The sequence below is a fragment of the Camelus bactrianus genome, chromosome 23 (assembly GCF_048773025.1).
Source record: "Camelus bactrianus isolate YW-2024 breed Bactrian camel chromosome 23, ASM4877302v1, whole genome shotgun sequence".
Classification (NCBI taxonomy): Eukaryota; Metazoa; Chordata; class Mammalia; order Artiodactyla; family Camelidae; genus Camelus; species Camelus bactrianus.
In genome coordinates this window covers 21631248-21656736 of record NC_133561.1, presented here as the reverse complement: position 1 = coordinate 21656736, position 25489 = coordinate 21631248, and the positions used below count along the sequence as shown (strand labels likewise).

The window sequence follows — 25489 nt, the reverse complement described above, 5'->3', positions numbered from 1 at the left end:
AGAGGGAGATCAGTGAGAATGCAGGCAGGCATGATTAGCTCTGTGGAGGGTATACACTTTGGATAGATGAAAATGGAGACGATGCGTAAAGAGACACAAAACAGACATGAAGGAGTCAACAACGATGTTCTTCATAAGGAGCTTTGAAGGATACAAGACTTGATTTGTATCGTAAAGAAACTAGGAATTAGATGCGTCGAGACAGGGAGAAAGGCCCTTCTAGGTACGGGGTCTGACCAATGTTGGCAGGTAGGAGAAATCAGGTGCTCTGAGGAACTGCAACAATAGATTCTCCCTCTGGATAATGGAGGATAAGACTGACGATGCAGAAGTCAAGGGGATAAGATTTCTGGAAATGGCTAAGTAGGGTTGTAGGGTGAGGTTTTTGAAGTTAAAAAAAATGCAGAAATTTGAGGAAGATATTGTACCAGGTGGCACAAATCCAACGATTTTCTGACTGACAAAATTACTAAGGAAAAAAGAGTAACAGTCCAGTAGAATAAGACAACATCCAATTTCTTCTAGCTTTAGGTATAGACACCAATATTTATTTTCAGTGCTTTCTTATGAAATTTAAAAAAATTCATGTAATTATATTCATTCATTCTAAACACCCCCCCACCAATTTAGCTTTTTAATTAAAAAAAAAAAGGCTGCCATGGGGCTTGGGATTGTGGTTTAAGATGATTTCAGTGGCGAGTCAAACATTTTGAAAATGAGTTTCCACCCATCTGCTATAAAGCCAGTTGTTGCCATTTGAGCAGAATATTCCAAGTGCAGTGACATGTGAAAATTAAGAAATTTAATATTTTAAGCCTTTAAGATGACTGTTACAATATCTGAACAAGAATAAACACCATGAATATTCAATTACCTTGCATCCCAGGGTCTCATTTGCCATCAGTTTTCCTTGCATACGGATCCATTTGCTGCTAAATTGAATAATTCCCCCTAGAGGGGAGAACACACTCTCACTGGCAGCTTGTCTAGAAGCTCTCTGATCCACAGCATCTGTACACAAGTGCACGGTACAGACACAGGTGCCTGTGTGCATCAGTTCTGCTGTAAACAGAAACTGCCAAAAAAGACTGCATTAGCCTCATCTTATCTCATTTCTCTTTGGGGGTGTTCACTTTTTAGAAGATGGTTGGTTGTGGCAACATGTGAAATGGAGAGGCACAAATATCAGACACCCTCATTCCGCTGACGATGACTCTGCAGCTTTCTTCTGAAGGCTTTCTTCAGTGACGCACATCCCACCAGTACAGCTTCCATGCTTGTCCAAGAGCCTTTGATTGAACTATTACGCCGAGCGTTAAGGTTGATCTTCTTAGGATGCCACTTTCTCACTAATGTTTGGAGACTTATCTGAAGGAATAGCTAGGTATAGTTTACCTCCTGCTCCCTTCAGGCAATGGCAAAACTGGATTGACTGGGCGGTCTCAAGGTGGTTTCTTGTTCTTCTACATGAGCCATGGTCCATTGAGATAACAGGTACACCCGATACCGATTGATGGATGTGGGTTTCTTTTCTCCCCCAGAGCACTGGAGTAAATTTAAGTCGGTCTGGTTTTCACTGCAACTTACGTAATTTTTTAAAATGCACACACACACACACACACACATACACACACCCCTCAGTACACGGCTCCCATCTAGTTGTGCAAATCCAAACCTAGAGTCTCCTTGATCTTTCGTTTACTCACCCTCTTCATCAACAAGTCCCATTGGCTCTGTCAGCAAGAGGATTTCAAAACTTGACTCCCTCTCATGTCCTCTGTCACTACCCTAGTCTAAGCCACTATCAGGTCTCCTCTGCACTATATACCATGGGGCTTTTAATGGGCTTCCTGGTTTCCACCTCTCTTCCCTAAGCCATTCTCCATATAACAGCCAAAATGATATTTAAAACACTCTCCTCTTTGCAAAATCCTCTCCGCGTAGTACCAAAGATGGAAGCTGAGAGTCCAAGGTTGTGATCGGGGGAGGGGGGCTCAGTGGGCAAGCCTACGTCACACCCACACCTTTGACCAGGGAACACAGTGAGTCCCCTCACACCACCCCCAAATAAACCACGTTGAAAACAGTCCTTCTTATGGAAAAGTGCGGGGTTCTGATGTCAAAAAAAAGAGGAAGGAATGTTCCACAGGCAAAACCAATTGATATGTATTACACACTCATGATGAAATTCTCACTGGTTTTAAAATGAGATGAGAAAAATAAAAATATTTTGAAATTTTTATAAAGCCAAATATATTTAATGTTTACAAGCTGCCTTATTTTTAACTGCCCTTTCTAAAAACTGTTGGTGATAAAATGCTGTTTCTTTTAGTAAATTATAGAGATGACAGATGACAGTTTTCTTTTTATGTCTTTACTTGGCAAAATGAGGTTAGTAATTCTACGACAGTCCCCTAATATATTATTTAATTTTATTTGTTCACAATACTCAAACTTTTGGGAATGTCTAATTTACAGCACACATTTCCAAAGTGTATTCTAAACTGAAATTGAAGTTGCTGGCCAAAAAAAAAAAAAAAAAAAATGAAGGAAGTTTATTATCAAATATGCTCAGAAGTGCTGGGTTAAGAAACATTTTAAAAAGTATCCTCACTGCAGGACTCTTCAGAACCTTAAAAATGCTAGTGCATATTGTGAAGCTCCAAAAAGAACTTATACTATATAGTATATCCCACAATTATTTGACCACATGGTTCTCTCATGAAGAGTCATCTTGAGAGGCTTGTCCTGGGAACTGATAGTCTAGACACTTTAGCATATATTTGATGTCTGCTGGTAAGAATAAATGCATCAATACACATTTCATAGAAAGAGGAAACCATGGGACACAAATAAAATGAAGATGTAAATTCAGACATTCTGTCATGTCACTTCTGACTACAACCTCATTATTTTCAAAATATTATTCTCTTAGCTTGATCTGCATATGTATGAAAAATAACCCCCATTCACATGCTTGTATTTTCCCAAATGACTTTCCCAAATGAAATGTCAAGCCATTGTATGATTTGAAATATAACCTTTAATGAAGTTGTGTTACTATTGCCAGAATAACGATCCAATATTACAAGCCACGGGATGACAGCAAAATCTCTCTGCAGGTATCAAGCATTGAATAAAGCAAGAGGCTTCAAAACATAATGAAACAGGATGTTACAAAGCTATCGCTCGTGGACCTGTAAATTAAAGCTAACAAGGTCCAACTGATGACAAAGAGTCATGATAAAGTCACACAGCTCCTCTCCAAAAGGAAACAATAAATACCTAAAAAATATCAAGTAACATTATGCTTCTTGCTATAAAATTATGCTGGCTGCATAACAGAAAGCAAGTAGTTTTTATAATAAACACTTGTTTATAGATGTCTTACTCTGTGTCATGGAAGGGGTGGTAAATGGGGTTCTGATTCACTCATTCAGATAGAATTTACTGAGGCTATATGGAGAGGGAGAAGATAAACTAATGCTAAATGGATTGAACAAGGGGCAAAGAACAAAATCAGCACAATGAGAGACCGGTTAATAAACACCTAGACTATTGAAAGAAAATTATTCAGAGAGCATGGTGCAATACTCTTGCAGGAGGTTAGGGATGGATATCCCATTTCCTTCTAACCCTCTAGCTCTTCTTGTGCTTAATATTACTAGATACTCAGGGTAGAAGGGACCCTCTTTGAAGAGGAATTGTGGGGTGTGTGGTGGACCGTGGGTGCTTGAGGGGCTGTAAATCGCAAGATAAAAGGAAAAGAGGAACTATTTCTTCGGGGGACAGTGTTTGGTGGCAGGGAGCTAGAATATCAATGCTAGGTCACAGAAGACAAGAACCAGGTAGTGTGCAGCTCAGGACTTGCTCTGAAATCAAGTGAGGTGATGTAAAGGAAGTGTCTAACTTCACTCCTAGAATTTCGAAGCCAGATAGTTCTTTGAAATATAGAAAAAAACAGGGATGCAGAATTTCTTCAGGTATGCACACGGAATATTTACCTTCAGCACTCAAGCACAGGGATCAGATAGAGGAGATTAAAAAAAAAAACTCTATTGATCTGTTTCCCTAAATTTCACTATGCTGATATATTAGGAAGGACAGAAATTAGCCATCTGACTCCTTAAGTCCATTTTTACCTGCAGGAAAACTATAAAGACTAACCCAAGGTGGCCATATCTTACCTAGTTCACTCTTGGCCTTTCAGTGTTTGCTATAGTCTTTGCTTTAGGAAACCTCCAACTAAATCCTGATGAGATGGAGCCATTAGAAAAATAAAGAGGAATCATTTATCTCAAACCACTAGACTAAGGTCCTTTCCAAAGAGTTTTATTGATATGACAAGTGTGCTTCTAAATATATTTGACATGCACAGGCACAGGGTCTTTAAAGAACAGCTTTTTCTACTGAACGTCCTTCTTCTCCAAGGTTCTCTTACAAGCAGCTTTACGTGTGGAGATAACTCATATTTTTCCTTTCAAAAAAATGTTTCTCTCATTCTCAGAAATCTTGCCCTAGCTGATATAAATCTTGGTCCTAAATAACCAACAGAAAATATTACTTCTCCATGGGAACAATTCTCTGCAATTCTCTCTTAGTAAAGTCATATTTATCCAGTAGGAGTGTGTGTGTGTGTGTGTGTGTGTGTGTGTGTGTGTGTGCATAATTCAAATACATGTCAGAGGTAAAAGAAGACATAAGATTCTGCAAAGATTCAGGGATTCAAATTCTAAATCATGCGACTCTTAAAAAATATAACATATTTTTAAAGGCAAACTTTTATTCTGATTATTACCTTTCAAAAGTGAACTGGAAGAAAAACATACTTAGGAAATACAGATATTTTGAAATATTTATAAGGGGCTTATTACTGTTATCATTTTAATATTTTGGTTTTATGAATTCTTCTGATCTATAAAACACTAGTAAAAACTAAGTTTTACTACAATGGTCTTTCACCAAAGTCAAATTAATATGAATTATTTCAGATTGCAGAGTTTGGTATAACTTTCTAGTTTCTCATCACTTCATTTTCTACATTATTAACTTGATATACTGAGAACTGAAAAAAATACCAGAAAATGCCTATCTGACTCTATGTCCCCAGGCAGATAGGCAGTCACTCTGTCCTGTGAATATATAACATAGGAGTGACCCAAGAAATGCAGCCCTGCCTCCTATCTTTAGATGAAGGCCTAAGTGTTGACACCTTCTGTAATCAAGTTTCTCTTTGTTTAGTGGCAAAGGTGCCCCCTTCCTTTGATCCCCAAACTCCCACTTTCCCCAATCCTTCAGATGTCATCTGCAGAAATGAAGCCACCAGGCATCAGACTCCAAATTGTCACAGGCAGGGCAAGGAGGGACTTGAGGTTCAAGTTACTTACTGCACTTAGGATTCAGGGGCTCTGAGCACTCAGACTCAGGGCTCAAAGCTCAGGACCCTGGCCCTGAACTAACCAACCTTTGGTGAAGGAGAGATGATGTCATTTGGGCGCTAACATCTTGCTAGATTTCAAACTGCTTGAGGATTGAAAAGAAAGCCTCTTTTATTTGTTGTATCTCAAGAACCTATCAAGTACCAGGGCGTGGTGGGCGGTCTGTAAATGTCCGTGGGATGACTTAGTAACACAAAAGAGGCCAAGACATCTTCCATCAACCATAGCAACTGAGGTGCTGCAGTGGAACACCTGCTAGTCTCAAGTTAACTACAAAGACACGAATCTCCATCATGATTCAGACAGAAAACTCTCAGGAAGAAAAGAATGATGCTGTAGTTTCTTCCAAGTGAATCCTGTCATATGTATGGGAGGCCTTTAAGTGTATGTCACCTTTTAACTAAAATCTATGCATTTCGTTTGTTTAACAAAGATAGTTCACACTTGCTGTAGAAAATTCAGGTAATATAAAAAGGGATTATGAAGAAGCAAAAATCCCCTAAAGTCCACCATTCAGAACAAAAAAAACCCCATCAAAGTTTGTGAAAGTATCTTCCCAGACAATTCTTTTTGGGTTTTTAGGTATGTCTGTATTTATGCTTCCTATAATATATTTAGATTTTTGTTTTGATAATGGATAGAAAGATTAAATGTTATTAGCAAGATCCAAATTCATCTTGACTAGAATGACGCCTTTTCATGTTGAGGTAGTAAAAATATCCCCAGCCAACATTCACTAACATTTGTACAAATTTGACATTAATGGAAAGTATAGGGGAAAAAAAGAAATTTCAAAAGATATCTTTAATGTAGAGTCTGGGAAGTACCATTTGACTTTGAAGCACTGGGAAAAATACCGTAAACCTAAGAAATATGCTTATATTCATATGTTGAATCTTTTTTTATGGTCTATTACCAGAAATTTGGAAATTCTTTGCAGAAGAGATTTTGGAATTAATCTAGCTAATTCATGTTCAAAGAAAGCTGCAAGTCCTCAAAAACCAGGATTTTAAAATTACTATTATTCATTAGGGAATGTGGGCACCTCTGCTAAAAAGGCTGGTACTGACCAATCAGCTACACTTCAGTGGGAGAGAAGAAAAAAAGGCATTTACCACGTGTAGACCAAGAAGGAGAGGATACTCTTTTTGGGTGGAAAGTCTGCTTAGCCCCAGTTTTCACTGAGTTCAGGTGAACTGCCTTACAGTATGACACCAATCTTCATTTTATTCCTGACAGTACAAGTATTTTTCAAGAGGTATTTTCAGTGTTATTGCTTGATGATAATGGATTTCTCTTCCCAATTAATATGCCTTTAGGGAGAAACAGCATATGTTTTGGAAACACCTGGAGTTTAGTCAAACATATGTAGGTGTCTTTCAAATCAAGCAGAAGATGGTGAGAATTAGGGTGAAAAAATTATCTCATTCTGGTAGTCTGATGACATAATTAGGCTATGTTTAAGCTCAGCTGTACAGCTGCTTTCTACTTATTTTCAGAAATCAGTGTTCTACCAAAAAAAAAAATCCACACTATGCACACAGTGTAGAACAGACAGACCCCTGCTCAGTGACCTGCAGGACACACTCCACTGTGACCTTGTACACCTCTGCTTGATTTGCTTTAGTGAATATTGTCCACGCTGATCTGAAAAGTTGGAGACCTCTCCTAGGGTTTCCCTTGGGGAGTAAGAACGTCATAGTCAATTCGGGGAATTTAAAAACAAAATTTCCATCACTATTTGTCAACAAAGAACACAGCAAATTCCAATTATATTACAATGTACTCTTTGGTCATCTATTATTTCTTGATTGACCATGAGAGCATTTAAGTAATTCTACATTTGAGGATTCTACCTAACAATAAGGTGCTCGACGCTCACTGCTGTCATCATGAATTTTCTGATACAACAAGCATCTACTCCTCTGTGCTCAGAAATGTTCTATGACCTGTGGTTGTCATGCTTAATTAACATGTATGGAATTAATGGATTTGACAGACATAAAAGAGGTAGCAGAGAATCCTTGATCTTACTAGACTTACAATAAAGTTAGGAAGAAAACATATAAAACTGAAGATTAGTAAGTAGTCCCAGAACCATATCAAATGCAACTAAGTGCTAAACTGTGATTTGATGATGTAGTCCAGCAAAGCGAGAACAGTGCACAACAGAATAATCAGTGAGAGCAACACTAAGGAATAACTTTGTCTGAAATGCACGAAGCTGACAAACTCCTGGGCAGCTTCCTCCTTTAAATGCTGGGGTTTCCCTGGATTCAGTCTTCATCCATCTTCTCACCTCCATCCTTAGATGAAACATCCAATTCCATGAAGCACATACCACTGAGTCCCAATTACCGTCTCCAACACCAACCTCCTCTTTGAACACCTGACTTGAACCATCTATTTGACAGCTCCACTTCCACATCTAATAGGCAGTCCAAATGTATAATGTGTTTAAAACAGAACTTTTAAATTTCACTCTCTGACCTGCTACTTCACCAACGTCCCACAGATTCATTAAGGATGCCAACATCCAGCCAGTTGCTTGGACCAAAATCTCTGAATCATCCTTGATTCTTTCTATTCTTTATTGCCCATTTCTAATAATCAGCAGACTCATTAGCACCCATATCAAATTCACCCAATCACTCTCACCCTCTTCACCATCCCTACCTTTGTCCAAGCCATCATTCTCTTTTGTTTAACTGGTCTCCACTTTTGCATGTCTACGGTCCAACAAATAGAGATATCTTTTTAAATCTTAAATCAGTATTCTACTTAAAACACTCCAATGTTTTTCAATTATAAGTGAAATAAAATCCAAACTTTCTTACTGTGCTCTACAAGACCCCACACTAGTAAATCATGAACCATTAATCATATCAGTTTGGCAGATTAAGACTTACATTTAAAAAAATAGAGTGGAATAAAAAAATACCATGGTGCATTATATGTAGTAGGGGTAAGTTTTGTTTTGTTTTATTTTGTTTTTCAGTTTTATATATACATATGTTGTGTGTGTATTTGTTTGCAATGCAAAACATACTATCTTAATATGAGTTACATTATTAAAAACATTTGCAATCCCCTGACCTACATGACCGGGCTCATGCCCATCTCACCAGTCTTTTCTCACACCACACTCTACCTTGTTTACTGGGCTGCAGCCTTACTGACCATTCCAGCATTCAATCAGGCAAGCTCATCCCTGCCTCAGGATCTTTGCACATACTATTATTGGTGTTTGGAATGATTTATCTTTAGATTTTTATGTGGCTGATTCTTTCTTATTATTGATCTCAATTCAGTGTCACCTCCTAACAGGCATCCTCTCTAAAGCGGTAACTTCCTTCCTACGCTGCTGCCTGTGGTTGTCCCATCACCCCGTTTAACCTCCCTCTTAGCAATGCAGCCGTCTCCTCTCACTTACTTACTTATTTGTGTGTCTTTATTTTCTGCATCTCTTTTTAAAAATGTAAACCTCCCTGAGTTCAGGGATCATATCTGTCTGACTTACCACTTTAACAGTGCAGAAACTACTGTTTATCATACAATAGGTGCTCAATACATACTTGCTGAATGAGTAAACGAACTAGAAGACAACTGTCTGTGGAGGCGCAGGTGGGGAGATCTGTGGTCTCTCCTGGGCTTCTCAGGGCTCCATTTAGAAAAGATGAGGCAGTGGATTAATATTCAAAACTCCTCCCCTATCTTTGTATTGAGTCCAAGAGCCATTTAATATTCATTTCAGCATATTAAACTGTTAATTATGGGGTCTGACTTCTCCTTTCTCTATGTGTACAGGATAAATAGTTATTATTAAATAGTCATTTAATAGGTTGAGATTTCTCTCAGGGCAATCATTATTAAAATTGTACAAATGCATACTTAAAGCCATTTATTTAAAATTAGGACAGACAGACAACATTTATTCATTTATCTGCTATTCACTACCATGTGTACGACCTCTCAGAATAAGGAGAGTCCTTTCTTTCTCTTCCACCCCACTGATTTCCTAGCCCAGGCCAACATGCACACCATTGCTATGATCAAAGTAACTCTTTAATCTATTTACAGTCACTTACTTTCAAGACAGTGAAATTTCTCTGGCATGACTGATTTAGCTAACATTACTTTGGACACTAAGTAATTTTTTAACTAATTGTGGAGATTTATCCAAGTTGATAATTTTGTATAATATGTACTGGATAAGTACTGTTTTCTCAGAATTTACACTGAAAGTAGATGGAACATGGTTCACCGAAAATATGGAAAAATGGATGAGAAGTCAGTTATTTGATGTCCTGGTTCCAGCTCTAACCTTAATTAATTGACATACTTGGATAAGTCATTTAAATTCCTTGAGCTTCAGTATTCTCAGTTGTACAATAAGAGAGCCAGTTTAGGTAAAAATCCCCACTATTTATTGGGATTTGTTATGTTACTTTAAAGCCTTAGTTTAAATTAATCATCAGTCAATCTTCACGAAAATCTTATAAAGTAGTTGTAATATTTCTTCTGTTTTACGTATGAGGAGAAAGATGTAGAGACAAGAGAGAGTTAAATGGTGGAGATGGTCTGAATTTATGCAGTCCAACTCCAAAATTCACAATCTTACCACCTATCTTACTATAGGTTCTATGTTCTTGTCCTGCTCTAAGAGTTAAACTTACAAATTTTGAATCCTTGGATCTTGTGTTAGTTTATCTGTATACTTATTTTATTCTTTCAGCAGATTGTAAACTACGTAAGTGTAGAGGCAATGTCCATCTTGGCATAATCTAAGACAGCTTAGTGTCTTGCAGGTAGTAGGTGTTCAATATTTGATTTAAAAATGGGCAGGAGTCACCATGGCCTCATGTAACAGTTCTTAGAGAAATGAGATAAAACCTAAGGTCCTTTCTAGAGTCTATGATTAACTAGTCTATGACTAAAAGCTCTTCTTGAAGGAGTCGGCTGTGTGTGCATGAATTTACATCTGACTTACTCCTCACTCTACTGCAGTCTGGTTTTCACCCAATTTGTGCCACTGAAACTGCTCTTGCCCAAGTCAACGAAAACTTCAAAAGACATTGCCCACCCTAATTTACTGCATCTCCTGAGAACATCTGATACTGGTGCTACTCCCTCACCTCCTTTGAATTGAGTGACACAGCATTATCCTGGCTTCTCTCCCACCTCTCAAGGTGCAAACTTTATTTCAGGATCTAATTGCCCGCCATACTATATCTATGTTGGTATCTCCCAAGTCTGTCCCAGACCCTTCTAATCACCATCCTCTGAACGTCACATTTGCTCCCTTGGCTTTGCTCTACCACCTACATGCTAGTGATTTTTAAATCTATACCTCTAACCTCTATCTTTCTCATGAGCTTCAGACTTGAAATAATGGTCAAAAGTAATAATTCACTTTAAAAATACTTCATTATGAACAGTGTGATGTATCTATGGAGTGTGGAGTGGGTTAGTTAGCATTTGAAGTATCCAAATAAGGAATCCATACTCCAGGGATGGATAGCTAACATTTGGAGCTGATCGGGGATCTACATCCCAGAGGTGGCTTCATAACTACTTCATATTATGTTATCATCGTGTCTCCCAGAGGGCTTAATTAGGTAACAGTGTTAGAAATAAATTTTTGTTTCTGAATTGAGTGATGCACAAACTGTGTATCTGGCTATACAAAGGCAATGTCAAGATCCAGCAAGCCCAGCAGCCCCTCCCTCTGAAGCATCACTCAAGGTGCAGCCTTGATAGATGTGTATCTTCTCCTGACTGGACTGTATAGCTGACTGGTCCTACTGGACACGGAGTTTAAGATAAGTCTCATACATCTTGAACTTTGTATCTTAACTTCAACATGTCCCAAACTGAACAGATTTTCCCTGTACAAACTTGTTCCTCCTTTTAAGGTTCTTTTATATACTCAGTGACTAGACCCATATTCACTCAATGGTCTAAGCCAGAAATCTGGACATTATTTTAAAATTCTCCTATTTCCTCCTTTGCCACATTCAATCAGTTACCAAGCTCTGTTAACTCTATCACCTAAATAATTTTCAAATCCATCTGTTTCTCTCCATCTCTACTGGAACTTTCAAAATCTAGGCTGCCAGCACCCTCTTCCCTTTCCTGGGTCCCTACAATGACCTTCTTACTCACTTTTCTGTCCCTAGTCTTGACCCTTCTCCTTCATTCTCCACACAAAGTAACTTATAAAATGGAAATCTGTATTCTAATTATATCATAGCTACTCACTGTAAAATAAGGGTGATATTCAAAATATCTAACAATTGTTAATAGCATATGCACCAACCTATCAGAGAAAAATACCAGTGCATCTACAATGAGAGACTGTTGTAAACACCACTTTGGACAAGCTAGGTTATTCATGTGATGATATATTTCCTACTAGTCTGTAAACTCTGTTATGCTTTAGATGAGGTATGTTAATGTTAACCTTGGTATCCTTAACACCTACCTTGACATATAGTAGCCTACTGTTGAACAAATGAAAAAATATGAATGAGGAGATACTTCAATCAGTCAATCAACCATCATGGTTTCTAGAACAAGTTCGTAACCTATACTGGGGGTGGGAAGTGGTGTGGATTTAAAAAATAGTGATCTAAGACTTTAGGCTCACTAAATTAAATAACACTTGGGCTTCTCTAGCTCTAATGTTGGATCTCACATTCAGATCTTACTGCCTCATTCTCTTGTCTCTTTAGGAAAGGGAGTGGCTCCTTTTCTTTCCCCCCTACACTACCCTCCACCCCCTGCTTCCTTCTGGACTATGCCCCAAAGCTAGAGACTGAGAAGTTTCACTAATGCCTATCGATTGATATCCTGGACTTAGTGCAACCAAATTCTCTATCGTATATCAAGGTTCAGTTAAGTCCACTTCAACAAATATTTGTGGACAAACTCTAATATAATCATAAATGAATCACATTTTCTTTCCCTTTAAGAGCTCATGGTATATTGGTGAAAATAAATGCACAAATGAGTAATTTAAGTGAAAAAAAGTCATCCAACATAAGACTAAAATCATATCTGGATACTAGCATTAGTGAAGCATGAAGAATTTTGAGAAGAAAATTTAGAAAATTTAGATATAGTTGATATAAAGAGACAGAACAAGAGCACCAATGGACAAATTCAGAGCTTTGTTGACTTCATTAACCTCATATTATTATTTAATATTATTTTCATTTTTATTACATTGTAGGGTTACATAATAGCTTTGTCCTCCCAGCACAAAGGGCTTCTAAAAGTCTTAATCCATTTTTAATAAGTGCTAAGATAGAGACATAAACAGGATGCTATCAGAGCATACAAGAAGTCAATGCAATCAGTTAAGGAATAGGAGGGTAGGAGACAGGATTTTAGAAGCGATACTTGAACAGGGTATTGAGAGACAAGTTCACCAGGAGAAGGTTGGGAAGTGAGGGGAAACCTTTGGTGAGATCTTTTCATCACTCTGAGTTAGCGTTCCCAGTACTTCCTGGTGGCCTAGCTCTTCATCTGTTTCTGTTATCTATTAAATCTTCCACACTGAACCTTCATTATCTATCACTAAAAGGTATATCTCACTCCAAGACCCAGGATTGGCAGTATGCCAACAGCCAAGAATCACTGGTCATCTGTTCCATCCCACTAATGCTAGTTGGCTCAACGTTTCTACTTTTCACTTTTCACTCAGTGATCACCTACAATTCTCTTAATCATTAAACAGATGACAGCTTGCATCATCATCTATCAAAACCTTATTAGAAATTATCCTCTATAGGAATTCCTTCTCAATGAATTGAGAAGTATGCATTGAAAGGGCTTCCTTCTAATGAAAAGTGACTCATTGTTTAGAATTGTGTATTCATAAATATATATCCAAGAATATAGAAATCTGTATGGCTGATCATAACTAATGTCATTTAACCAAGACTGTAAACTTTCAGCTGAATGTACCCAATCTCTCCTTGCTTCACATTGACCTGTCATCATTTCAAATGCCTAGAATAACACCCACTCTACAGAGTCACAACGGTTCATTGAATCCTCACCTAGTTCTTATTTAGCCTTATTCTCTCACAATTCCTTACCAACATTAGTTTACTAGTGAAAATTTAATCAGAATGAGTGATGTAGGAAAGCCACAAAAAAGCCTTCAAACTATTAACTTCCACTCTTGATGGAAGTTAATAGTTTGAAGAATTAGAGCATTTCATGTGGGAGCAATATCAAAATAGATGACCTAAAACTAAAGCTTTTCTCCTCAGAATCTGCACTTACTAAGTTGTCTCCTGAGGCTGCTAATATTTTTCAGCTCTTTCTGAAAAGAAAAATAAAATAATGCAGTTTACTTTTTCTCAATTGCTCTTTGCTCCCCTATGAATACAAAGACAATAGCGCATAAAGTGTATTCCTTACACCACTGATCTTGTGAGGTGTTCTAGGAAATGGTTGCTTTTGGAACCAACTTTGGTGATGCACAGCGAACACCAGCATGTTAAAGCCTACAGTAACGCAGTAAATGGCCTAGTTTCACTTTGTTAAATCTTTCATTTCACTAGTGTATTTGAGTATCAAACAGATTTTCTCCCCTCACAATATCCTTATCAACACGGCAAGGAACCCTGGATTGGGAAATGCTATGCTATCCCTCCACTGAATTCATACACTAATAGATGAATGTTGTAGAGTCTGAGGCATTTAATTTGACTTTATGTAGGAATTGAAGGCAGCAAATATTTTTTTGATGTTTGTTGTTTTTAGCTGCAGTAAGTAAGCAGAGGGCAGACAGTTGCATAACTCGAAGTCTTTACTTGTATAAACATAGTATGATTTATCTCAGCTTTTACAAGTTTAGCAGTCACAACTGGGATGCAAAAGAAGCAAAAAGAAAAGCAGAAATTCTAAGGAATGAGAATATCAGTACTGAATCATACTGCTACAATCTAAGCGGACATTCCATGACTGGGGTTATGGTGAATGCAAAGTAGATGTTCCACACCACACACTCACTCCATATTCTCCTCTGGAAAAGGCAGTCAGAGTTTTGTTTCTGGCTCAGATCAGGGCCTGTTAAATTGCCAGGATAACTGCAGGCTCTCACACAGAGACTCAGAGCAGAATTACAGCTTCTCAGCATGGGAATCTCAGAAAGCGAGTAATTTAGGGCCCAAAACAGCCATTTTAATCATAGGACCGCTTCTCTTTAAAAGTATGGGATTTACTTACTTGACAGCCGTTTAAAACTTTGTTTCACTGGCCTTTCTTTTCTCTAGATGACATCCTCTATTTCCAGAAGATGCTTTGAAGTAACAGATGTTTAGAGGATTAATAGGATTTCAATTTAGTGCTTTACTGAGTTTCAGTAAAGCTGATTAATTAATCTCATTGTAAATTATTGCAAATATTAAAAGTAGAAAAAAATCACTAAGAAGAAATCAAAGATATAAAAACTCAGATGTTGATCCATGACACCCTTTAGTTTTCTTAACAATTATCTTACCTAACTCAACTGAGTATCTTTTTGCACTGGGCCCGTGTACTGTGTCTCTTCTTATTTACCAACTTGGAGCAATCCTTGCAATTTTACTATTCATTCATTCATCCATTCATTCATTTGGCAAATAGTATCGACAGCCCATTTTGTGCCAGGCACTGCTGTTTTTTTTTTTTCATTACATTTTCAAATGATGGTGTTATTGTAATCAATGAAATCAGCATTTGCTTTTGCAATCCAAGCAAAATTTACCAAATTGAAGAATCTTGGAGATCTTGTCCAAAAACCTAGGTAACTGATACTCGAAGGAAATCAGATAAGGGGCAGGCTGTGAATTGTGCAAATCAGTGTTTTCCCAAGACATCTGTATCAGAATCACTTAAAGAGCTTATTTAAAATACAGTTTCATAGCCTCAAATCAGATTACCTGGGGTCATGGGCCCAGGAATCTGCATTTTAAACCAGTGCTCCAAGTAGTCCTTGAACCCCTGGAGTGCCGTTAGCATTCCTACTGAAGAGGGAAGAGACAGGAGCTCTGCACACACTCCCTCTAATGGGAATATCTTAACTTTACGTTTTTAATTTATTGGGGTTCCTGTATGATGTATTCAGAAAACACTGGATCCCAGTGATAGATCTTCTTTCAAAATCACTTCTTTTAAGGGCAACATCACTAGAAAGTCATATATATGAGACTCTAGCTTGACCCATCTTTGTATTTTAAACATGGGGTAGTGAAGAAAGCGTAGATTTTGGAATGAGAAAGATACACCATCACCACTTATTAGCTGTGTAAGCTTGACAACCTAATTAATCTCTGTAGGTCTTGGTTTTCTCATCTATAAAACTGGAACAATAGCAAGGAATAATGACAAAGTAGCTGTTCAGATGGAAAAATTTACACACAAATACCTGGCAAAAGACTTGACTCAGAGGGGTGCTCTCCGAGTTTTAACCCCCATCCCATTTTGCCGCCTTTTATAGAGGAGCCATAAAAACTCTTTTCTGAAATGCTGTTCTTGAAGACATTACCCTTTATGTTGTATAACATGTCAGCTGTTAAATCCCCTTTACAATGTGGCACCAGCAACAAGTTCATCGTTTTTTGGTTAAAAACACTATGTTTCTGTTTAATATCAATGGGAATTATACATACTACTATATTTTAGTTCAAGTTATCAGAAAATTTGGATACAAAATTAATGTTCAATAGCAGAAAGCATCTATTACTCTATGTTGTTTATATCTATGTTTTAAATATCATATTGTTTTAGCCATCCAATAGCTTTATTAAGAGTGTATATTGTCAAGTGGAAGAGCTGGAATCTGCCTATCTATGTGCAAATAAACTTCATTTATTTATTAGCTGAATGACGTCGGATGAACTATTTCTTAGCTTCAAACTTCCCAAGTACTAAACTAGGCTAATACTTCTCTCATGGAATTGTTCAGGGGATTAAATAAGATAAATCATACATAGCACTTAGAGCACTACGTGGCATTTGGTGTGCACTTTAATGATGCTATTCAGAACTATTTACCACACAGAGAGCAGTTACAATGCATGGTAAAAAACAGCATATAAACTATCTCAAGATGCAGAAGTGCGTGCAACATAAAGGACATATTATAAATGAATCATGTAGTAAATGATATTCTTATTTATCTCAGGCAAGAACACTCAACTACTACCTTTATGAAATTTTGATCTTGGTATCACTCCTAACTAACCATTACCCATGAAGGCATTCTTCAGTTTACTCTCAAGACTGTCTATGTGAGTGATGGCTGAGCAATCAGAAACGTACATGCATTGATTCATGTCCCATTGATCCATGTTACAAAGAGCCATAGAACTCTGAAGCATCTAGTCCATTCTCAGATGGTTCACTAGAGCAATCATGCTGAGGAAAAATACACTTTCTGCTCTGCTTTGCTCTGGTCTCCGCAACACAGACACTGCGAATGAAGGAACTACGCTGCAGGACTATCCTGTAGTTGAATGGTTAGTTGAACAGCTCACTTCCGTTTGCTTCTCTCTACCCATACACCAAGTTCATTACTATTAAAAATAAAACTATGAGATCTCAATTAAATATTTACAATGGGCAACACTGTGCCTGCAACACATAGTTCGTACAGACTTCTTTCTTTTTTCCTAAGAACCCTTATCTCTTTAGATGAGCCCAACTGCCTACTTCTCATCTTTTGCTCCTCAAATAATAATTAATATCCCATCTAAGACTCAGAGACAGTCACTGAAGCACTTAAACTAAGGTACTTGATTGACTTAGGAACAAGAACACCAAAACTGAAATCCATTAGAGGCACTCTGTGGACCATTATTGTAAAACTCCCTGGCTAAGGTAAAACTGAACTGCTTACCCCTTACCTTGCTGTAGAAGGAAATAAGATAGAATCTTCAGCCAAACTTGGTTGTTAAGGAGCTTCTGGGATCAGTGGCACAAATAATGAACTAATTTGTTGATTTGGTGGAAAGAGAAGAAAAGAAATGTTTTCTTTCTGGACTGAAATACAGTGTGTCCTACTTTGCACAGTTTAGCATCAGGAGGTTTGGATTTCCCAAAGGGCTTAACTGCTAATTAGCTGTGTGGAGTTACCGGTTGAGTATTGTTAAGCCTTACTGCCACAGTAGTTAGATGAAGCTAAAGGAATGATCTCTGTTATGTGTTGTGGCTTGACTTTACGGTGCTCTCCCTTCTATTTCTATTGTAGTATTTATGACACAGAGTTACGAAGATCATTGTGTATCTATCTTTCTCCCCCACTAGACTGGAAACTCCTTAAGTATAAGCTTTGTCCTGATTTAACTCTATTCCATGATCTTAGCTTGCCACTTAGCAGACACTTAGCAGACACTTACCAATGTGTGTTGAGTAAGCAGGGACTGAGTGAGGACCACTGAGAACTATTTTCCAGGACTTTGGATAACTACACATTCAGTGAGTAAACAATCACGAAAAACCAGACACCTACTCAGAAATAAGAACTTTTTCTAAGTACGAGATCGGCAAGATATATTAGTAATTACAGAGATCAATATAATCAGAACAAAAAACTATGTTTTCTATTGTTAGTTTCTCACCAAGTAGTTAAGATGCATAGGTGACTGCTCCCATCTAAATGACCTGGACAGGAGTAGAACTGATGGGCTGAGTCCAAGATGAGTGCCATCAGGACATGCCTCTTCAGGGCTTAATTAGGGCTGAGATAAGCCTATAGAGGAGGATGACTGCACTGTGGGCAGAACTGTCCCACCGGGAAGCAGGCACAAGAACAAACCCAGAGGATGTGCAGAGCACGCTTGGAATGGGCAATATTTACATTCGGCATGGAATCTGGCAAGCCGCTACATGAAAATATTGCAAGAACAGCCCAACAGGAGGCCATGTTGGGGTAACTGGCTACAGAGTACAATGTGGGATAGTCCCCTCTTTAGAAGAGAAAATGAAACATAATTCATCACATTCACATAACTCAGAGGGATGAATGATGGGGATTTAAAAAAAATGTCCATTCCTTCTCAAAAAGCTTGACAAGAACGCTGGGGTTCCATTATGTGCACATTTTGTAAAAACCAAATCAATAAAGGCGGACTGTCTTCCTTTTTCCTGATATTTACTAAACATGTGTTCTCTACTTATCTTGGTGGCGGATGGCATTTTCTATGAAAACTTTGTATGCCACGACTGTTTTTTTTTTCTTTTCCTATCTCTGTTGGGAATTCACCTTAGTTTATACACAGACGAGCATACTCTGCAATTTTAATTTTCTAACTCACTTCTTAGGTAGGAGGTTTTGGACTGGACTGATTACATCCTACATAACAGGGTACTTCTCAGAGCCAGTGTGCCTTGCCAGGTATTTTAAACATCACCAATATAAAAAGATAGCCATTCACGTTTCAGAACATTAATTTAGTAGACATTCCATGGTTTCTGCTAAGAACTAGTCCTGAACAGAAGGCTGATTGGGTCTAAGAACATGGTTTAATTTTTAATGAATTCCTCAGTTTCTATTTTGTGCCTATGCTAGCCTGCTAGGGCTGCCGCAACATAAAACTCCAGCCTGGATGGCCCACACAACAGCAGCTTATATTCTCACACCTCTGGAGGCTGGAAGACCAAACCAAGGTGGCAGCAGGTGTGGGTTTTCCCGTGGCCTCTGTCTTTAGTTTGCAGACGGCCACCTTCTCACTGTGACCTCATGTGGCCTTTTCCCTGTACGCACCCATCTGTGGTACCTCTCTGTGTGTTTTCATCTCCTGTTTTTATAAGGATACCAGTCAGACTGGACTAGGGTCCACCCTAACGGCCTCATTTTAACTTAAGCACTGCTTTAAAGGCCCTATACACCAAAACAATCACGTTCTGAAGTACCGGAGAGTAGGGCTTCGGTATATGAATTTGGGGAGGGTGGGCACAATTCAGGACATAGCAGCGCCTCACAGAACATGCATGAGATTAAAGATAATTATAATTAAATAAAATTAAAAAGTGTCAGAGCTCTGTGACAGCCAGAAAGAGGAAGTGGTGGGGATGTGGGCCTTGGGTTTGTTGGTTTCTTTATGAAAGGTGCACTTGTGAGCCAGTCAGATTGGTCAGCCCTGGAAGTGGCAGCATCTCACAGGTTAGCAAGGCCCCAAGATGTCAAAGCATCAGAAAATATACAAAATAAAATGATGCCTGATACACTGCTAAAGCACATGACGCTGCGCTGGTGCTTGAGGACTGCAGGACCACTCAACAATAGACATGCAAAAAAGGTAACAAGCATGTGTTTAGCATCTCTGTGTGTGTGGATATAGAAGTGAGTGGGGCAGAGTCCTGATCTCAAGGAACTTGCAGACCAAAAGTAATGAAACTGACCTAAGGCATCAGACCAAAAAAATAAAATCTTAGAAGAGATGATCATCAATGTAAGAGGCTGACCATGATTTCAAGAACTATTAAGAAAAATGTAACGCATAGAAAATATTTAGAGACAGGACAAAGTATACAAATTTTAAGTTACTTTTGAATTATGTAAATACAGAACCATTGTTTCCAATGAAAACTTTAGCATCTGTCAATCAAAAGCCCAGAATAAAACTAAGTTTAAAATTATGAGGAATATACAGGTAAACAGATTTTAAGTTCCATCATTCACTCTTTAAATTCAGAAAGAGAGCATACTCCTCTCTCTAGCCAGTCTTGGAAACTCTAAAGATACCCTGGATTCCACAGGGCCTGGGCTGTCTGTCATCTTAAAGAAGTATTTGCTGAATTACTGAAGCTGAATCAATGCCTTTCTCCAGGTGTGTGTGTATGTGTGCACGTGTCTTCCTATATAATTTCATGCCTTTATACTTTAAAAGTCCTTGCCATTTGCCGTGGCTCTGGGGGCCAGCGTCTTTCTCCAGAGGGGAATCCCCCAAGTCCCTAGCTAGGCAGGGTGCCAGCACCCTGGAGGCAGATTGGGGAAAAGGGACCAAAGTCATTAATATTTGGTAATTTGGCAATATGGTAAATTTGCGTTTACCTTTTCCAGTCCAGCTCTTCCTACTGCACCTAGCATGCTCAACTTAGGAGCTGCCCAGTGTTTCTAGAACATAAAACACCACCTTTGCTGGGAGGTTGCAATGGAGCAGGGAAGCGTCCTAGGGATCCAGCTGTTCTAGACCTACTGTTTCAATAAATCTCTCTCTTTTCAGCCTTGTTGCTCATCTAAGTTTTTCACAGTACTGAGTTCTGTGGGCAAACTGGCTTATTTCTCACTGGGTTGGAAGGTGGGTTATAGTTCTCTCTGCTCTGCTAAATGTGAACACTCACTTCTCCATCACTTTTCTTGTTCCAAAAAAAACAAAAAACAAAAAACAATTTCGTCTTTGATCCATTGCTTCATTCTCTCCTGACTGTTCTCCTTGTCCTTGGGGGTTAATGCATTTCAAACAGTCACGTCTGTGTATTTGGGGAAGAAAAGGAGATACACTCTATTAGTCATTCTTCCATGCTGATGAGCAGTGCATTTGGGTGGAATATGCCTCCTCATTTCTGTATCATGAATGTCTTTCACAAAATCTGACTGTAGAAGGTGCTCAATGAGAAAACATCACTAAAGAGGAGACTCTGTAGGATAAATATATACGTTGATGACAAAGTTAGATAAAGCAGTTTGGTTCAGCAAGTATTTTCTGACCATGAATTTCATACCAGGACCACTGACACATGATATGAGAGTAAATAAAACACAGCTTTTACTTCCCGTGGTCCATACTGTAATGAAACTCCCTCAGAAAGGGGTGAATCTGAAAAACTGCAGTAGGATCAAGAGTATGTATTACCAGGCTTCTTTCTAGGAGGAAGAAAAAGCCACAGAAACCTGACTATAGTCACATAATTAAGAAGTTAATGGGCAATACCCTGTGAAATTAATTTACCCTTTAACATTCTTTATAAATGTCATATTCTTTCTTTGAAATCTCTGCAACTGTGACAAGTCGAGTCTAGGCCAAAAATAGACAAAAATTGACTGTCTTTGTGTCTTCGTTTGCTCTAATTTTAAGAGGGAAAGAATGATGATTTATTTTAGCTTAGCAACCCAAAGAAATAAAAACATGCAACTTTAGAAGAAACCTCTCCCCACCCTAAAAAATGAAAATAACTAAGTTTGGCATCAGCTGCAAAAGAATCCCTTGGAAAAAGATGAGGACTGAAGATAATTAAGAGGAATGTATAATTCTGAACTCATTACCAGAAGCCTAGCTTAGACTAATTTAAGTAAAGTGGGAATTTATTGACTCAGTAGCTGAAAAGCTTCAGGTACAGCTGGATCCAGGTGCTCAAAAAGTTGCTGTCAAGACCAATTTTCACTCTGCTCTATGGCTCTGCTCTCCTCTATACTGGTTTCACTTTCAGACAAATTTCACCTTACGTTTACACCTACCAGCTTAACAATCTGCCGAAAGAAAGGGTCTCTTTCTCCAATGGTTGTAGCAAAACTCCTGGCCACGAGTCTCTGATTTGCCAAGCCTGAGTCACATTACCTCCTGTCACCCTTGATCCTGATTGACTCGGCCCACTCAAATCACCTGGACTGAGAGTGGGGTGAAATAGTTACCCAAAGGAAATCCAAGGAGATGGTGCCAGGAAAAGGGAGGATGGCTTTGAAGCCATCAAATACAATAGCTACTACTGGTGTAACATAACACTGGCCTTGGGCTTTTGGCTGCACACCATTTTTCAAAACTATTTAACTTGTGAAACAAGCCAGACTGCTTGGCACTGAAGGGTGGTTTTGAGTGCAGCTATTTTTGAATTATTTACTGATCTTCCACCACATTTGCCCCCAGCAATCATTAACATCTATCTCTTCCTAAAAGGCCACCTGACCAGAAAGGTTAAGAGAAACATTCAATAACCTCTAGAGAAAGAGTAGAATACTTATTTTTAGCTTTCTGGTATTTGATAATAAAGGCTTTCAGCCTGGAATGACTTCAATGAGATGTGTACATCTGAAGGCTGCCAACAACAGAAAGGGGGAAAAGTCAAATATTTAAAGAAATCTCCTTCCTCTCATCCAAAAGAGGAAGATCCTTAAATTTTTAAAGAAAATGTTAGTCCTATTTTTAATTCCTTTTTTGGGTTCTCTAAGTCTTAGTCTAAGAAAGATATCAGGCAGCAAAAAGCTTTAAAAACCAAAGCTTTTATACCGAGGACTCATTAACTTTTTATTAACAAGTCTTTGCTAAGGGAGAGAAAGAGAGAAAGCAGATCTTTCACAGGCAATCCAGTCCTTTACAATCTCAGTACCTTCCAGAGATGGCACCTGGAAGACTCCTAACATGAAATTTGCTCTGAGGAAGAAAGGCCCAAAATATCTCTTTGTAACAAAATGTGACAAAGGGGAGTTAGCATAAAATCTTATACTTGCACAGAAAGCACAACTGTTTCCCTGGAAACAGATCTGAGAAGTTATGCAAATGATATGAGTTAGTAGACATCTGACCCAAAGAATAAATGAAAGAGACAAAGTGGCTAACTGGGATACAAATCTGTTCTGTGGTGATCTATAAGAACAAATGTGCAAATCACGTCACGTGATAACCCTGGTGGTATGTGGAGTAAAGTGATGGACATACTGCTGTGGAATTCTGATGTGCCACAGTTCTGGGAATGTTCATGGTTGGTTCCTGCTCATGGTCTGACGCTGCTCAGAGTCAGTGGAAAGGAGGGATGCGAGGTGGGCCAGTGTGTCTAATGCAGTGATGGGTCCCCAGGGAAGTTGACATAAGCCTAGTCCCCTGTTTAGCCCTCCAGCCATTGTCCTGTTTGTGCTCTGCTTTGTTCTGTTTCTTTCCACCTCACTCTTCTCCTTCAGGACAGCTCAGAATGCTGTTTTCTCCTCCATCACTGACTGTACTTATCTCCTAAATAACACACCCAGGTACTATGATGAGTGAACTATAATGCTTGTAAACTAATCAAGTCTCAGAAAAAAAAAAAAAAAGAAAACCCCCAAAAAACAAACACCAAAAAAATCCCTTGATTATTACCCATCTTATCTTGAGAAGTCTTTTACTGGACTGATTTCTTTGTAAAATAAAAAGAGGCATTTTCAAACTAAATGCAGAATGAAGAAAGGAAAGATGGAGAATTCAAATTATTTAGTGGAATCAGATCATGAGACATATATATATATAATGTAACATCACACTATATATAATGATATTTATTATCTTAATATGTATATATACACAGACACAGACACACACACAGACACACACACAGACACACACACACACACACACACACACACACACACACTAGATTAACCTAGATTCAAATGTCAGCTCTACAGCTTACCTAACACGTGTCCGCTATTTTCCCGTAAACATCTTCCCTGCAAGCAGTTTCCCGTACAACTAACTGGCCTGAGGCCATTTTGCTGTAAAAGATAAAATAAATGATTGACAGTTACATCACACTAGAAAATGATAACAGATCAGTTTTTGCAAATCCTTTGGTGAGCTACTGTAAGCCACATACTGTTAAAATTTTCACCGTTTTCAAGAAATTTACACTCATCAGGAATCACGTAACCACTTTAGGGGCCGGGGGATAGGAGGAACTTGATTCTTTTTTGCCTCCAGCTTCTAACACTTGATAAATATGGGAAAGACAGCAAGAGAGAACAAGATGTTGTATCTAAACTGTCTAAAGAATCAATTATTAATGTTCTCAAAGGCTCTTGGGAATTACTACTCGTCTCTTACACTTGCTTAACTTCGAAAACATCTGATTCTGACGGGTAGGAGGGAGGACTGGCTCACCAAAGGATTTGCAAAGACTGGTATGCTATCATTTTCTAGGGTAATAAGACCACAACTGTCAATCAACCAGTTATTTTTAAATTTTAAAGCAAAATGGCTGTACAGCCAGTTAGTTGTGTAGTGAAATTACTTGCAGGAAATGTGTTTATGGTGTAAATACCTAGAACGTTACTGACACTATCACCTGGGGCAAGTTATTTAACTTCTCTGAACTTTCCTTTACTTATCTTTGTAAGGACGATTATACATAAAAGAAGACACCTAAAAAGTGAATATTTACTGAATATCAAGTACACTGTAAGCTCTCAATAAACGGTGGTAGTTGCTATGGCAGCAGATACGACCAAAACATTCATATTCTCAAATGCATCAGAGCTGAGCTGTTACTTAACACATAACGTTCTCCTTTGTTATATGAGAAATAGGACTAAAATCCAAGTCTCTTTACTACCAGAATATATATACTCTTTCCACCATTCCAGACAGGCTTTGAAGAATATTTACACCTGAACATGGGAATGTATCATGTTCTAAAAATTCACTTTAAACCAAATAATAAAATTGAAATTGAGAGTGTTTTCGACCCTGGAATCCATCCTGAGTCTCCATCCTGAAATCCAGTAAGAGACAGCAAAGCAGAGTTTCCATCTTTCTAGTGCTCCCCACTGAGATAAAAGCATCACTCAGTGGTGGAGGCCAACAGAGCAAATAATTACACTGAGTGCTCTTTCCACGGCCAACGAATCAAGAAGTGAAATTTGCTGTGGATGTACCAGAATGCCTGGGACATCAGCTGTCCTAAGAGAAGTCATTACATTAGACACTGAATATCCCGAGGATACAAATTGAAATGAGAAACTATTCTTGCTTACAGCCCCTAGAAGGAATCATAGCACATGCTCGTTGAGGACAAAATGTCAGGGAAAATAAATTCCATGAAGAAGGACATAGTGCTAGAAAAACCCAAAGAAAGGAATGATTAGTATGTGCTGGCTTGGGGATGTGAAAAGGATAGGATGGGGGTAAGGACAGGACAGTTCTTTATCCTAGAATTTCTAGGAGGTGAAAAATGGGAGCCTCACAAGTATGTAGAGAGAGAGAGACAGAGAGAGAGAGATGAAGAAAAACCAAGTAGTACCATCAAGATAAAAAGGCAGAGCAAAATAATTTAAGTCAAACACTGTGTACTGACTCATCATTTCACAAAAT

General features: G+C 38.4%; 1 protein-coding gene across 11 annotated transcripts in view; it reads right to left on the bottom strand.

The window, feature by feature from the left end:
* Positions 1–25489, bottom strand: part of RGS7 (regulator of G protein signaling 7) — a 243181-nt gene that overhangs the window by 89111 nt on the left and 128581 nt on the right. For 4 of the 11 annotated variants that reach the window (XM_010973356.3, XM_045509429.2, XM_045509428.2 and 1 more), the window contains one exon: positions 23814–23895. The exons of the other annotated variants lie outside the window; for them this stretch is intronic. In XM_010973356.3, coding sequence (XP_010971658.1) covers positions 23814–23895 — 82 coding nt within the window. The remainder of the gene's footprint in view (positions 1–23813; positions 23896–25489) is intronic. 11 annotated transcript variants of the gene reach the window in all.